Source organism: Lodderomyces elongisporus, chromosome 2 (assembly GCF_030384665.1).
Source record: "Lodderomyces elongisporus chromosome 2, complete sequence".
Classification (NCBI taxonomy): domain Eukaryota; kingdom Fungi; phylum Ascomycota; class Pichiomycetes; order Serinales; family Debaryomycetaceae; genus Lodderomyces; species Lodderomyces elongisporus.
The window spans coordinates 277784-292483 of record NC_083674.1 but is presented as its reverse complement, the minus strand read 5'-3'; the positions used below and the strand labels follow the sequence as shown (position 1 = coordinate 292483).

Here is a 14700-nt window from a genome sequence, read left to right as displayed (position 1 = left end):
GGGGAAGAGAGAGATAGAGAGAGAGAGAGAGAGAGAAAAGCAGGAGAAAAAAAAACGAGAGAGAAAGAGAGAGCGAGATAGTGGTAGTTATATAGCACGAAATGTGCACTAGTGTCTTTTAGCACAATGCGCACTACTTGTTAACTTGTAAGGTGTAAGTAGATAAGGGATTAGTAGGAATGTACGAAATAAAGGGAAAGGGAAAAGGGAGAAGGAGGAAAAAGGAGGAAGAGGAGGAGGAAGAAAGAGAAGGAAAAAGGAGGGGAGATTGGGTAACCAAAAAAATATAATTAAATAATTTACGGAGTGAATTGTTAGAGAATGGCAGAGAAGAAAAGTGTAGGGTGGCTTAAACAGTTGTGATTATGCACTAACAATACATAGACGCTTAAAATTGAATCAAAAGGCGGAGAAAACAACAACTGCAAAGAGAAGAAATGAAAAAAAAAACGTAGTTGTATATATATATATATATATATGTGTGTGTGTGTGTGTGAGAAGAAGGATGAGGAGAAGGGAGAGGCATAAAAAAAGGGGAGGCGCTGGGAAAAGCAGACAAATGTGAAAGGAGGGGAAGGAGCGGTGTTATGAATGTTGATTATGTACTTGATATACATATTACCCCGACAATTCAAGTGCAATGACGGAAAAAGGAGAGAAAAGAGGGCAAAAAGATGGTGATAGAAAGCACAAGTCTAATTTTTACAATTTTTTTGTTTTTTTGGCAATACTTGAGTTGTGTTGTATCTATTGAAGCGTAGTTAAACAATCAACAATTAATGATTAATAAAGTCAAAGTCAGAGAGACACTCTGCCCACCCACCCACACACACACATATAAATATACCTTCTGCCACTCAATGGTACTGGAAAGTCCAGACTTGCTATATACTTTCTTTGGGTTTAATTGAAAAGTTCGTTTTCTTTTTTCTTCCATTATTTTTCTTTTACCCCTTTTTTCTTTTTTCTTTTTTTTCTTTCTTTTTTCTATTTCTTGCTGTGCTTTTGATCAATGAATCAAACATTAAACTAGTGTTGTAGATTAAGAGTGCGGAGTTTCATGTCCGTCTCGGACTTTTCTTATCTAATCTTTTCTTTTTTCTCTTTTTTTGTTTGTATGAATAATTGGAGGGACAAACTGATTTTCTGAATATTATTTGGTGTTTGATTTTCTTGCAATATAGTTGTGCAAATGTGTGGTATTTGCATGACTGACTAAGAGACCAGATAAAGAACAGGAATAGAAGCAGGACAATGAGAGTGAAGGAGGATAAAGATATATAAAAAAAAGAAAAGACAACAGCAACTACTACCATTACTACTACTACTACTACTACTACTACTACTACAACAACAACAACCTCAACAGTAACAAGGAGCTTTAGTGTTGAGGAGTTTGGTGGAAATCGGGGGGAGGGCAGGAGGGGATATGGGGTAGGTGAGTGCAAGTATGTATTAGATGTAACAGTACTATAAGCAATGTTTGTTCTTTTTTATCTTTCCCCAATAGAAAAATTGATGAAAAAATATCTCAATTGCTAAATGTTGTATAGTTGCCAACCCTTTTCCCCTCATTTCTTCTTTTTCTACGTGGTAGCTTTTGCAATATGTAGTTATGTTAAACGTGGGAGGAGAAGGCCCGGTGGAAAAAGGACAAGAAGGTTAGATAAAAGATGTTTAATTAGGTACAAATGGTTGGTAGCAACTTATCAGAGTGAATGTGGAGTAGAGACAAGAGAGGACAATTGACCAATAATACAATATAACAATAGTACTAATATCAACTCTTGTAAAGAGATAGAGGAAGAGGGGACTAACACCATGAATGTTGATGCACCTGTCACGCCACTCCATTCCCCTCACTATTTTTTTTGACCTTTCTCAAGATGCAGCAAGCAATTAAAGAAGTGGAAATGCGGAGTAACAACCATTGAAAAAAATAAAGAAGATGATGAGATGAGTCGATCCAACACGAGTCCAAAAAATTGGGAGAGAGAAAACTTATCATTAGCACGCCACACTTTTCGTCCTTCTTTCTTTTTTTACTCCAAATCACTTATACTTTTCATGTTGTTTTCATGTTTCATGTTTTATGTCTATTGTCGTATTTTCCACGCTTTTGCTTTCTTTCTCTTACAAATCTGCACAACAATGCTACATGGTTGAAAGAGACATCATCAAAAAGATTGTGCATATTATTCGTAGATGTTGTTTTCGTCTAAAGATCAAAGTCCATAGAATAGAATGGTATGGAATCTAATTGTATTGTATGGAGTCAATTCACTGTAAATAGGAGAAATTTATAAATATAAATATAAATATATAAGAGAGTCACGTAATTACATTGTTATCCCCACTCTCTTCTTTTATAGTCTCTGGTGTAATTGTAAATGTGGAGTGACCCTCCCTCCCTCGTTAAAGGACTCGTGCACATTTCCCTGATCTTCTTTCTTCCTCCTGTACTCACATTGGTTTACTTTGCTTTACATCTTTGCCAATCTAGCCCTATTTCAACAAAACTTTCATAAAACAGTATGGACTTAGATAAATAAGGAATAAATATATAAATGGTGTTTTAACCAATTTCTAGCTATTCAGTATGACATCTATCAATTTTTAGTGAGTAAATGTATGATTAAGTTATTCAATTAAATCCTAACTTTCTTATCTTTCTCCAATAATTACCCCTCACAATTTCAAACAAACAAATAAATAAATAATTAAATATAAATAATAAGTATATTTATATATTTATATATATATATATACATCTACAAAGTCATTATTCTGTTTTTTCCATCGTCTTCCTCTATCTCTCCGCCGCAATTATCCGCATTGGGAAATATCACACGGCTATTGTATTACTATTACGTATATACCCAATTCACCATTTTATATATAAGCGGGGAAGTATACTTGTTTTTTTGTTTTTTGCCATTACTCTCTATCAATCCTTCTGTTCATATTTCATTCTTTCCCCCACCTCTTCATTCACTACAAATTTTGTTTTTACATATAATTTTTTTTTATGTCCTTAATTTCTAATCGTCTCCTTATCAATTTCAATTCTCTTTATATAAAGTTCATTAAAGATTGGTAAAGATTATACCACTGATCTTGTTGATTAATTAGTTCCTTCCCAGCCCTCTTCAAATCTTGTGCACTGAGTAGACTTCCATTTAGAGTAATTTTTTTTTTTTTGATTCTTCCTTCTTTTCTTTTATTAAATCTTTTTATATATATCTTCTTTATAAAGTGACAATATATCGTTTTGCAAGTTGCATATACAAACTCAGGGTAGAATACGCACGTGATCAACTTTACATATACACATGTATATTACTTTATTTTCTCTCTCTACAATAAAATCATCATTAGTTTTGGTCTACTTTTCCCTTCCCATCTCCCTCTCTCTCTACTTTTCTCTTTTGATTTGATTTGCAAAGAAAGTTGCAAATTTTTTGACACAGTTGTAAACACACAATGAATGTCTAGCCCCTTCTTACATTATTTCTCTCTCTTTTCTTTTTTTTTCCATTTACTTTTCTCGTCTATTTGTTGCTCTTGTATTTACATTTGTCTACTTTTTAACCTTTTACTTGCCCTTCCCTCGACATATGATATTTCCGCGGTTTAAGTTGGTATATGATTCCATGCACAATACATCAAAGTTTAATAATTAGGTAATCAAGCAATAGAAACATACATTCCCTTTTTTTTTTTTTCACTCGTACCTCAAAATTGATAAGCAAACCCAAAACTTTTTTTTTTATTTTTTTTCATCTTCACATGCCTCACTTATAGCACCCAAATTGACCTCCAACTTCTACCTTCCCCACCATCCCTTCTTCCAAAATTTCACACTCACATACCCACACAAGCAAAACAAGAAAAGAAGAATATATATATATATCAACGACCCAATTTATAATTATAAACTAGCGTCCACTTTTATTTACAATTTCATTTTTTTCTTTTTGTTTTGTTCTTTTTTTCTTTCTTTCTCAAATTTTGCAAACCTTTGTTCAACACCAACTAACAAGAACTTAAAATATAATGCCTGATAGATCACATTTCTTTAACCCTACAAATGCCCCACACTATGATCCCTTAAAGGAAAGAAAAACTGTATTCATTACTGGCGGAAACACAGGTATAGGATGGTACACTGCATTGCACTTGTACTTGCACGGTTACATCATCTACATGGCTGGTCGCACTGAACTGAAGATGTTGAAAGCTTTTGAAGACATCAAGGCAGAAGCACAAACAAGACTTGGTCAAATGAATGCAAAGGAGCAATATCCAGTAGGAGAGCTCCACTACATTTACATTGATTTACTCGACTTGTTGACCGTGCCCAAGGCAGTTGACCAATTCCTCGCAAAGGAAAGAAAATTGGATATCCTAATTGGAAATGCCGGCATAATGGGCGTGCCATACAAAATCACAAAAGATGGATACGAGCTTCAATACCAAGTAAATTTTGTTGCTCATTTCTTATTGACGTTGAAATTCATTCCAACATTATTATATACTGCAAAAACAACACCCGAGCCGCCAAGAATCATTATTCTCACATCGATTGGCCACAACTTTGCTCCCTTAAAACACTATAAACCAGAACAAAACATCAAACTAAATTCGTTTCCCAATGCACTATTTACTTGGGTGAGATACGGATTGGCCAAAACTGCAGATATTCAAATGATTAAAGAATTGAGCACAAAATACCCACAAATCCTTTCAATAGCAGTGCACCCGGGAATCATTTTAGGAACAGAATTGTACAATCACTGGCGAAACATCCCCGTGGTCAAGTACGCGGCAAACTGCGTGTTTGATATAAGTGATAGAGTAATGGGTGTCAGCAATGAGGAAGGTAGCTTTGCCACGCTAAGAGCAGCAATGGACCCCAATTTAAATATAAAGGAAAACAGCGGCGATTATTTCGTTACTGGTGGCGTAGTAGACAAGCCTAGCAAAAATGCAAGTAACTTGGAATACGCAAAAGAAACATGGGATTGGAACGTTGAAGAATTGAACAAACGTGGATTTGATGTTTAGCTGTGATGGACTCAATATTCTTTTTTTTTTTTTTTCTTTCTTTTCATTTTTTTTTTTTGGTTTCTTGAATGTGTGATAAATCACCCTCCAAGTCTTACTCTTTATCAAACGAAGAGACCAGAATATGAAAAGGAAAAGGGAAAAAAAATATAAGAATTACAACAACAATATAGGAACAATAATAGAAACTGACATTATTTTTATTTTAAGATTGATTTATCCATATATTTTTGTTTACAACAAGTTATAAATATTAATATATATACATATACCTATACTTATATATATAAATTGAGAAGCCAGTGTCTTGATATTAATTTCGTAACAGTAGTCAAGTATCGTTGTTATTTAACTATTCTCAAGGGGGCGTGTTTAAGACAAGAGTGCTTTTCTTTTTATAATTTTTGGAACCACTTTTCTTATCTTATCAGTTGTTTGCACACAGGACACTACCCCAGCACTATATTATATATACTTTTACATAATCATCTTATCTCCTCATAACCAGTTTCTATACATCTTCAAAATCCATGACCCACCATTGCCATTTATAAACCATACCCTCTATTCAAAAGAAAAACAAACAAACAAACAAACAAGCAAACAAACAAGCAACATCCATCAAAACTATATACTGTATACAAAGAAGACAGAGACAGGTCTTTTTCTTTGTTTTATCCACAATGGCTGGGATTTTTTCCATACTAAAGTATGTATCCTATAAATTGCCACCGACTTTTAAGTCAAACCCCTATCCTCACTCCAATCTTTTTAATCTTAATTTTCTTTAATATTTTTGGCATAACCAAATACCTCATACACATCAAGTATGTTTCTCAGGAATGAGTTAGGGGAAATCAAAAAAGAAAGGAAAAATAAAAGAGAGGAAGCAAGACCAAGGTTGAATAGATAGGAGAAAGGATTTGGTAACTTAATAAGCTTTAATAATTTCATCATATTAACACGCTTTTACTATTAGCAACTTGGTATCTGTTGTTTACCCAATAATTGCGTCCTGCAGGGCTTTTGAAGACTACACACGTGTACTGAACTCCGTTGCATCATCAACATACAAGATTGGTGGCATATCAGTACCATTTAATGTTATATACTCCACCGCCACGGGAAAGCAACAAGTGAATGCAGTCGATGAAAATACATTGCAAATACATCTTATTTCTATACAGAAATGGTTCATTTACTGGATAGTACTAGCATGTGTTCGTTTAGTTGAAGGGTGTTTTGGTGTGCTCACTAGCATCGTGCCAGGATACAGTCTTTTAAGATTGGGATTTAGTTTATGGTTGATTTCACCAATGGTTTCATTCAACAACGAGGATGCTGTTGCCAATACCAATTCATCCTTTGATCAAACTTTGGAATGGAAAAACTTTACTCAAGGTGGGTGTGGATTGGTATTTTTTGCATACTTTAAGCCTTGGTTGGAGAAAAATATCGATGTAGTGAGAAAGTTGAGTGTTAATCCATTGACTGCTGTACAGTATTTGCCATTAAACGTATTAGCCAATTTGAATAACGGGTTCAAACTATTTGGAAATGGCTCAAGGGAACAAAGAGGAGCTGGCGCAGAGGGTGATAATTCTGACACAAGTGGGTACGGAGGAAGTATGGCTGATTATACTAATGTTTTGGATAGTTCATTTGTCATGGTGATGAATATCAAGAACAGATTTACCGGAAATGGAGAAGCAACACCACTGGCATCTGCAACAACATCTGCAACAGCACCCGCAACAACATCTGCAACGGCTACTGGTAGTGGTGTTGGAAGTAAAGATGCAGGTTCTATTTTGCAAAAATCATCATCCATCGAAGAGTTTGATGTAATCAGTGGAGTTGATTCAGAGTTGGGGGAGAGGTCAGATGCAGCCGCAGGAACAACTACTGCCGAGGCGAGTATCGCTGACACCACAGCTACTCCAAGAAAGAGAGGCTACTTTTGGTAATGAACTTTGATAGACATTTTGCCAACTGATACAGGTCATTGATGGTGGATCTTTTGTTTTCTTCCAATTATTATTATTTTTTTCTCTTTTGCTCTCTTCGTTTTCCATCTCCACATTCAGTTCAGCTTTCCAATCTTTACTTTTCTTTTTTTTTTTTATTCCAGTACATTGTGTGTTTCGAGACTTATATTTTTAGTGTTTTATTTCCTAAACATTGCTTAGTATATTTTTCTTTTCCGTATTTACATCTTTATAATTTCAAGAAATTCGACACTTGTGCTCTCGTGTCAGCAGACTTGAGGTGTCCACCAATTTGCTTCATCGCCTTGACACTCGACTTGGCAAATGATTTAGGAATAAATCTTTCCACCTTATCGTTCTCTTTAAACATTCCGTCGTATGAATCAATAGGTTTCTTTTTGTCTGAGCCTTGAGCATATCCGCGCATCACCAACTCTTCCATATTGTTCTTCTCACTCTCCAATTTATCCAAGAGCGTCTTTGACACTTCAGGCCACACAAAAGGTTCAGCCATATCGATGGTCATCTTTTTCATCTGTGGGACTCTGTGTCTGGCCAAATCCCTATGATTCCTCACCCATTTTGCTGGTTGTAATTGCACAGTGATATTCAAAGCTCTTAATCCATACACATGCCATAGGTAATCTCTCAAGTCCAACTTGTTCATCTTTTTAGGCACAAGAAATTTAGCCTGATATGGAGTATGCTTAGCGTTGTTTCTCAATAAACAGATTCTACCACCTGGTAAAAACACTTGCTTCTTACCAATCTTAAAGTGTGGTTCGTCCATTGCTAACTTCTCTTGGAATTCTTCGAAATTTTGGCGTGCAGTCTCGGAATCGATGCGACTCACAAATCTATTGGGGATGGGTTTACCGTTTTCCACATATAATTTAGCAATCTCTGCACTAGGAAACAAGGTCTTTGTTGGAGATTGTGCAAGAGTTGGTTTTAGCACTTTACGGAATCCGTATTTAGGTGGGTTCAATTCAACATCTTTGACATTGACTTTGGGGTATTTGCTGGGTGGGTTGTAGTGATGGATAGACCGTGTGCACATTTTGGATATAGAGGTCATCAAAGACCTTGTCTTGAACTCCATGTTGATCGTGTAGAAACGTATTAGGAGACAAAGTGAATCCGTTGGGAGGGGTGTGTGTGTGTGTGTGGACAGGTGCCGTGCAAGGGATATTTGAAGTGGTATCTTATCTTTATTAAAATAAGGTGTATTTCAAAAAATTTTCAGATCCTGGAGACTGCTAAACAAATACACAGAGTCGTGTAAACACATACAAACAATCTTTTTATTTATTTTTTAATTTTTTTTAATTTTCTTACCATTTGCCTTATGTTCTTGGTCTTCTGCTTGTCGAGTTTGTTGAAAAATTGGCGAGAAATCTTGACATGACAAAGACAAAAAAAAAAAAACAAACAAATTGAGCGAGGTAGAAACAGAGAGTCAGAAAGAAACAAAGAGAGAACAAAAAAAATATAGTACGAATAAATTGTTTTTTTTTTCTTATTAGTTGGAAACACCATCTTCAACTATTCAACCTTTGCCATCCAACCGTAAGCTTGCATCCACATCCTATAGTCCTGCCCAGAACAACTTATAGCTCAGCAACTTATTGATCATGTCACACGATCAAGAGATGGATGATCCGTATATGTATGATGCGGATGTCGAGGCGCAGAACATTACCCCGGAGGATTGTTGGACAGTTATTTCGTCGTTTTTCCAGGAAAAGGGTTTAGTTTCACAGCAACTCGACTCGTTTGATGAATTCATTGAATCAACAATTCAAGAATTAGTATGGGAAGATTCCCACTTGATTTTGGACCAGCCAGCACAGCATACATCGGAAAAGGACCATGATAACAAGAGATATGAGATCAATTTTGGAAAAATTTACATCTCCAAGCCAACTCAGACTGAAGGTGATGGTACTACGCACCCTATGTTTCCGCAAGAAGCAAGACTTCGTAATCTTACATACTCTTCGCCCATATATGTTGATATGACAAAGCGAGTGTTTACATCTGATGATAACAAGCGAATAGATAACGAGTTGGAGTGGCATGAAATCGACGTTGAAGGAGAGAAAAAGACTTCAAAGGTTTATCTCGGTAAAGTTCCTATAATGTTGAGATCAAAATTCTGTATGTTGAGAGACTTGGGAGAACATGAATTTTATGAGTTAAAGGAATGTCCTTATGATATGGGTGGATATTTCGTCATTAATGGGTCAGAGAAAGTCCTTATTGCCCAGGAAAGAAGTGCAGCAAATATCGTGCAAGTGTTTAAAAAAGCAGCACCATCACCAATCTCACATGTAGCAGAAATTAGATCGGCAATCGAAAAGGGGTCACGTTTGATCTCGTCAATGCAAATCAAGTTATATGGTCGTGATGAGAAGGGAACCTCTGCAAGAACTATCAAGGCTACTTTGCCATATATCAAGGAAGACATCCCCATTGTTATTGTATTTAGAGCATTGGGTATCGTGCCAGATGGTGATATCTTGGAGCACATTTGTTATGATCAGAATGATTGGCAAATGTTGGAGATGTTGAAACCATGTGTCGAAGAAGGTTTTGTTATTCAAGAGCGTGAAGTTGCACTTGATTTCATTGGTAGAAGAGGTGTTCTTGGTATTCGTAGAGAAAAACGTATTCAATATGCTAAGGATATTTTGCAAAAGGAGTTGCTTCCAAACATCACACAAGAGGAAGGTTTTGAAACACGAAAGGCGTTTTACCTTGGTTACATGGTGAATAGATTATTACTTTGTGCGTTGGAAAGAAAGGAACCAGACGACAGAGATCATTTCGGTAAAAAAAGGCTAGATTTAGCGGGACCTTTATTAGCCAACTTGTTCCGAATCTTGTTTAAAAAATTAACAAAAGATATTTACAACTACATGCAGAGATGTGTTGAAAATGATAAGGAGTTTAACTTGACATTGGCTGTTAAGTCCCAAACAATTACTGATGGGTTAAGATACTCCCTTGCCACCGGTAACTGGGGTGAGCAAAAGAAAGCCATGAGTTCCAGAGCTGGTGTCTCACAAGTGTTGAATAGATACACTTACTCGTCTACATTGTCGCATTTGAGAAGAACCAATACACCAATCGGAAGAGACGGTAAGATTGCCAAACCAAGACAGTTGCATAATACTCATTGGGGTTTGGTTTGTCCTGCCGAGACTCCAGAAGGTCAAGCGTGTGGTTTGGTGAAGAACTTGTCGCTTATGTCGTGTATCTCTGTGGGTACGCCCTCAGATCCTATCTTGTCGTTTCTTCGTGATTGGGGTTTAGAGCCTTTAGAGGATTATACTCCTGCCAACTCACCAGATGTCACTAGAGTTTTTGTTAATGGTGTTTGGGTAGGTGTCCACAGGGAGCCAGCTTCTTTGGTTGATTATATGCGTGATCTTAGACGAAATGGTGACATTTCTCCTGAAGTGTCACTCATCAGAGATATTAGGGAGAAGGAATTCAAAATCTTTACTGATGCAGGTAGAGTTTATCGTCCATTATTCATTGTTGACGATAAACCTGATTCTGCTACCAAAGGTGATTTGAAACTTCAAAAAGAACATGTTAATCAGCTTTTGGAGTCTTCATACGAAGGATATGATGAAGATGATGAGGATGCGGCACCAAAATATACATGGTCTTCATTGGTTAAGGAAGGTATTGTTGAATATGTCGATGCTGAAGAAGAAGAAACGATTATGATTGCCATGACGCCCGATGATCTTGAAGCTTCAAAGAGCAGTTTGACCGAGACTCAACAACAAAACTTGCAAATGGAAGAGCAAGAGCTTGATCCAGCAAAGAGAATCAAACCCACAAACAGTAGTAACACGCATACGTTTACTCATTGTGAGATTCACCCTTCAATGATTCTTGGTGTTGCAGCCTCGATTATTCCGTTCCCTGATCATAATCAATCGCCACGTAACACATATCAATCTGCGATGGGTAAGCAAGCCATGGGTGTCTTTTTGACAAACTATTCAGTGAGAATGGACACAATGGCTAATATTCTTTACTATCCTCAAAAACCTCTTGCCACCACTAGGGCTATGGAACATTTGAAGTTTAGAGAACTTCCTGCAGGACAAAATGCCATTGTTGCCATTGCATGTTACTCTGGTTACAACCAAGAAGATTCTATGATTATGAACCAATCTTCAATTGATAGAGGTTTGTTTAGATCTTTGTTCTTTAGATCATACATGGACCTTGAGAAACGACAAGGAATGAAGGCATTGGAAACATTTGAGAAGCCTTCGAGGTCAGATACTTTACGTTTGAAACATGGAACTTATGAGAAATTAGATGACGATGGATTAATTGCACCTGGTGTGAGAGTCAGTGGAGAGGATATTATTATTGGTAAGACGACGCCTATTCCACCTGACACCGAGGAATTGGGTCAAAGGACGCAATACCATACAAAGAGAGACGCATCAACACCATTGAGAAGTACTGAGTCCGGTATTGTTGATCAAGTGTTGTTGACAACAAATGGTGATGGTGCCAAGTTTGTGAAGGTGAGAATGAGAACAACCAAGATTCCACAAATTGGTGACAAGTTTGCTTCTCGACACGGTCAAAAGGGTACCATTGGTGTTACATATAGACATGAGGATATGCCGTTCACGAGTGAAGGTGTTGTACCTGATTTGATTATTAATCCTCACGCAATTCCATCTCGTATGACGGTTGCGCATTTGATTGAGTGTCTTTTGTCTAAAGTGTCGGCATTGTCAGGTCTTGAAGGTGATGCGTCGCCATTCACAGATGTCACTGCTGAAGCTGTTTCCAAGTTGCTTAGAGAACATGGTTACCAATCAAGAGGATTTGAAGTTATGTACAATGGTCATACAGGTAAAAAGCTTATGGCGCAAGTCTTTTTTGGTCCAACATATTATCAAAGATTGAGACATATGGTCGACGACAAGATCCATGCCAGAGCTAGAGGTCCCGTGCAAGTGTTGACTAGGCAACCAGTTGAAGGTAGATCAAGAGATGGTGGTTTACGTTTCGGAGAGATGGAGAGAGATTGTATGATTGCGCACGGTGCAGCCGGGTTCCTTAAAGAAAGGTTGATGGAAGCCTCAGATGCATTCCGTGTGCATGTTTGTGGAGTATGTGGTTTAATGTCTGTTATTGCAAATTTGAAGAAGAATCAATTCGAGTGTCGTTCGTGTAAGAACAAGACAAATATTTACCAGATCCACATTCCATACGCAGCCAAATTATTATTCCAAGAGTTGATGGCGATGAACATTACCCCGAGATTGTACACAGAGAGTTCGGGAGTGAGTATCAGGGCATAATCTGTGGCTTGAATAAAAAAAAAAAATTCGCATTTGTGCTTGCGCTAGATTTGGTGCTTGGATAGAGGGATTGAATTTTATAGATATCTATATATACATATATATATAAATTGAAAATACGAAAAATACAAAAAAGTGTACGATAACCCCACCAATTTGTCAAAGCTTTGGAATCTTTTTGCCAACCAAAATAAGCGGAATACAAACACAAGGAAAAGTACAACGAAAAAGCAAAGAGGAGGAAAGAAGGGGAAAGAAATAAAAAAAAATGGAAAAGAAGAGAGAGAGAGAGAGAAGAACGAATTTAATTTCGATATTAATATTGAGTATTTACATGAATCTTCCTTATTGACGACTTAAATATTTTTCCCGAAGTCCCGCCCTTTCAGTTTCCTTCTTTTCCAATTCAGCGAGCTTTTGTTTCATATCTTGAACTTCATCAGCAAATGCTATTAGATTTTCCTTGTATGGATGCTCGTCACCGTCGTATAATCTCAATCTATTCATTCTCACCAATCTGTGTTTATTTTTAGGGATCATACCCTTTACAGCTCTTCTCAAAACTTCACCATAACCTTTATTTGCAATCATCCTTTCCATAGGAATTAAATTCAAGGAGCCTGGTCGTGTTGTGTGACTCCAGTATGTCTTATCTTTCAATTTGTTACCCGTAATTTTCAAGTGTGCACAATTTGTCACCACAACATAATCTCCGTGGTCACGATTTGGTGTGAACGTTGGCTTGTGTTTACCTTGTAAAGTAATTGCAATTTGCGAAGCTAGTCTACCCAATGTTCTATCGTCGGCGGCAACATCAACGTGGTGCCATACCCTTGTTAATGCCAGTACGGCAGTACCAATTTTTTGAGACATTTCCTAAAGAATGGATGGGAAAACACAACAGAAGAAAACAAATAAAGAAAACGAAGCCTTTGTTGTTTGCTAACTAATAAATGGAATGGAAAAAAAAACAAAGTCTAAATTGTTGTGTTGTTCGTTCGTTCGTTCGTTCGTTAGTTCTTTCCTTTCCTTTCCTTTGTTTTCTTGTTCTTAGTTTTTTTTTTCTTTCTTCTTTTTGATTTATCTGCCTAAAACTGTCTTTTTCTGCAATGTGATTTGTATCTGGTTAATGAAAAATTTCATAAAGCTCGAATATCTTAATCTGGTCGTGTGCTTTTAGCCGAAATTTTTATCAACATTATTTCGCGAAAGTTTTCGAGAGTAATACTAACAGACAAAAAGAACGTCAAGCACTAATAAAACTGTAGAATGCACTCATTGTATAAGGGAATCTCAAAAGAATTTCATCTTCACCATTCTCACCAACATTAGAAGATTGTATAGACGCCGTTTTTAACGCTAGTTTCTAATACTTGTACTATATCTATCGTCTTTTGCGTTATTTTTTTTTTTTTTTTTTGGATTACTCAATTGTGTGTTAGCTCATTGCATATAAAGTTTGTCCTCACTACATCGCCGTTCACAACAACATAAGGCTCCTAATTCATTTGATTGTATCAACCAGCTATGTTTTTTCTCAAAGATCTATCGTTGAATCTTACACTTCACCCATCATATTTTGGTCCTCAGATGGACCAGTATCTAAGGGATAAGTTATTAAGTGACGTGGAGGGAACATGTACAGGTCAGTTTGGCTATATTGTGTGTGTGCTTGATTCAATGAATATAGATGTGGGGAAAGGCCGAATCATACCCAGTTCAGGAATGGCAGAGTTTGAAGTGAAGTACCGTGCCGTGGTGTGGAAACCTTTCAAAGGTGAAGTTGTGGATGGGGTGGTAACAACAGTGAATAAAATGGGATTTTTTGCCGATGTTGGTCCATTATCAGTGTTTGTGAGCACGCATCTAATACCCTCGGATATGAAATTCAACCCATCGGCGAATCCCCCTGCATACTCAAGTCCAGATGAAAATATTGAGAAAGGCTCAAAAGTAAGGTTGAAAATTGTAGGAACGAGAACTGATGTGAATGAAATATATGCAATTGGAAGTATCAAGGAAGATTACCTCGGACCTAGTCCAATGTAATTTATTATCAACGGAGATAGAGAAGGAAAATATAGGTTAGAATGTGATTGATTTTTTTTTTTTTTCAGATGAAAAAAGGACTTGCATTTTTTCAAAATTCATAGCATTTTAATAGAGATGCATCAAAAGACTGGAAAGTAAACTGTAAAGGGAAAAACGCAAAAGAGGAACGAAGAACGATGAAAAGTGCACAGTGCACAGTGCACGATGCACAGTGTACAGTAGACAATGTATTACGAACAATT

At 36.7% G+C, this 14700-nt stretch overlaps 6 protein-coding genes across 6 annotated transcripts; 4 read left to right on the top strand and 2 right to left on the bottom strand. All coding sequences in view use genetic code 12, as the record gives it.

Moving 5' to 3' along the window:
- Positions 1-4056: 4056 nt before the first annotated feature.
- Positions 4057-5067, top strand: PVL30_001400 (uncharacterized protein; the record flags this gene model as incomplete). The annotated part of the gene is made up of 1 exon (XM_001526555.2): positions 4057-5067. One exon carries the CDS (start codon positions 4057-4059, stop codon positions 5065-5067), a length of 1011 nt encoding a protein of 336 aa, XP_001526605.2.
- A 683-nt stretch (positions 5068-5750) lies between these two features.
- On the top strand, positions 5751-7034 carry PVL30_001399 (uncharacterized protein; the record flags this gene model as incomplete). The annotated part of the gene is made up of 2 exons (XM_001526554.2): positions 5751-5776; positions 6047-7034. The coding sequence occupies 2 exons, from the start codon at positions 5751-5753 to the stop codon at positions 7032-7034; spliced, it is 1014 nt and encodes a 337-aa protein (XP_001526604.2).
- Positions 7035-7284: 250 nt separating this feature from the next.
- Positions 7285-8157, bottom strand: MRP20 (mitochondrial 54S ribosomal protein YmL41; the record flags this gene model as incomplete). Its single annotated transcript, XM_001526553.1, has 1 exon — positions 7285-8157. The coding sequence occupies one exon, from the start codon at positions 8155-8157 to the stop codon at positions 7285-7287; it is 873 nt and encodes a 290-aa protein (XP_001526603.1).
- Positions 8158-8689: 532 nt separating this feature from the next.
- RPB2 (DNA-directed RNA polymerase II subunit RPB2) lies at positions 8690-12406 on the top strand (the record flags this gene model as incomplete). Its single annotated transcript, XM_001526552.2, has 1 exon — positions 8690-12406. The coding sequence occupies one exon, from the start codon at positions 8690-8692 to the stop codon at positions 12404-12406; it is 3717 nt and encodes a 1238-aa protein (XP_001526602.2).
- A 345-nt stretch (positions 12407-12751) lies between these two features.
- MRPL23 (54S ribosomal protein L23, mitochondrial) lies at positions 12752-13279 on the bottom strand (the record flags this gene model as incomplete). The annotated part of the gene is made up of 1 exon (XM_001526551.1): positions 12752-13279. One exon carries the CDS (start codon positions 13277-13279, stop codon positions 12752-12754), a length of 528 nt encoding a protein of 175 aa, XP_001526601.2.
- Positions 13280-13933: 654 nt separating this feature from the next.
- RPB7 (DNA-directed RNA polymerase II subunit) lies at positions 13934-14455 on the top strand (the record flags this gene model as incomplete). The annotated part of the gene is made up of 1 exon (XM_001526550.1): positions 13934-14455. The coding sequence occupies one exon, from the start codon at positions 13934-13936 to the stop codon at positions 14453-14455; it is 522 nt and encodes a 173-aa protein (XP_001526600.1).
- Between the last annotated feature and the right edge of the window lie 245 nt (positions 14456-14700).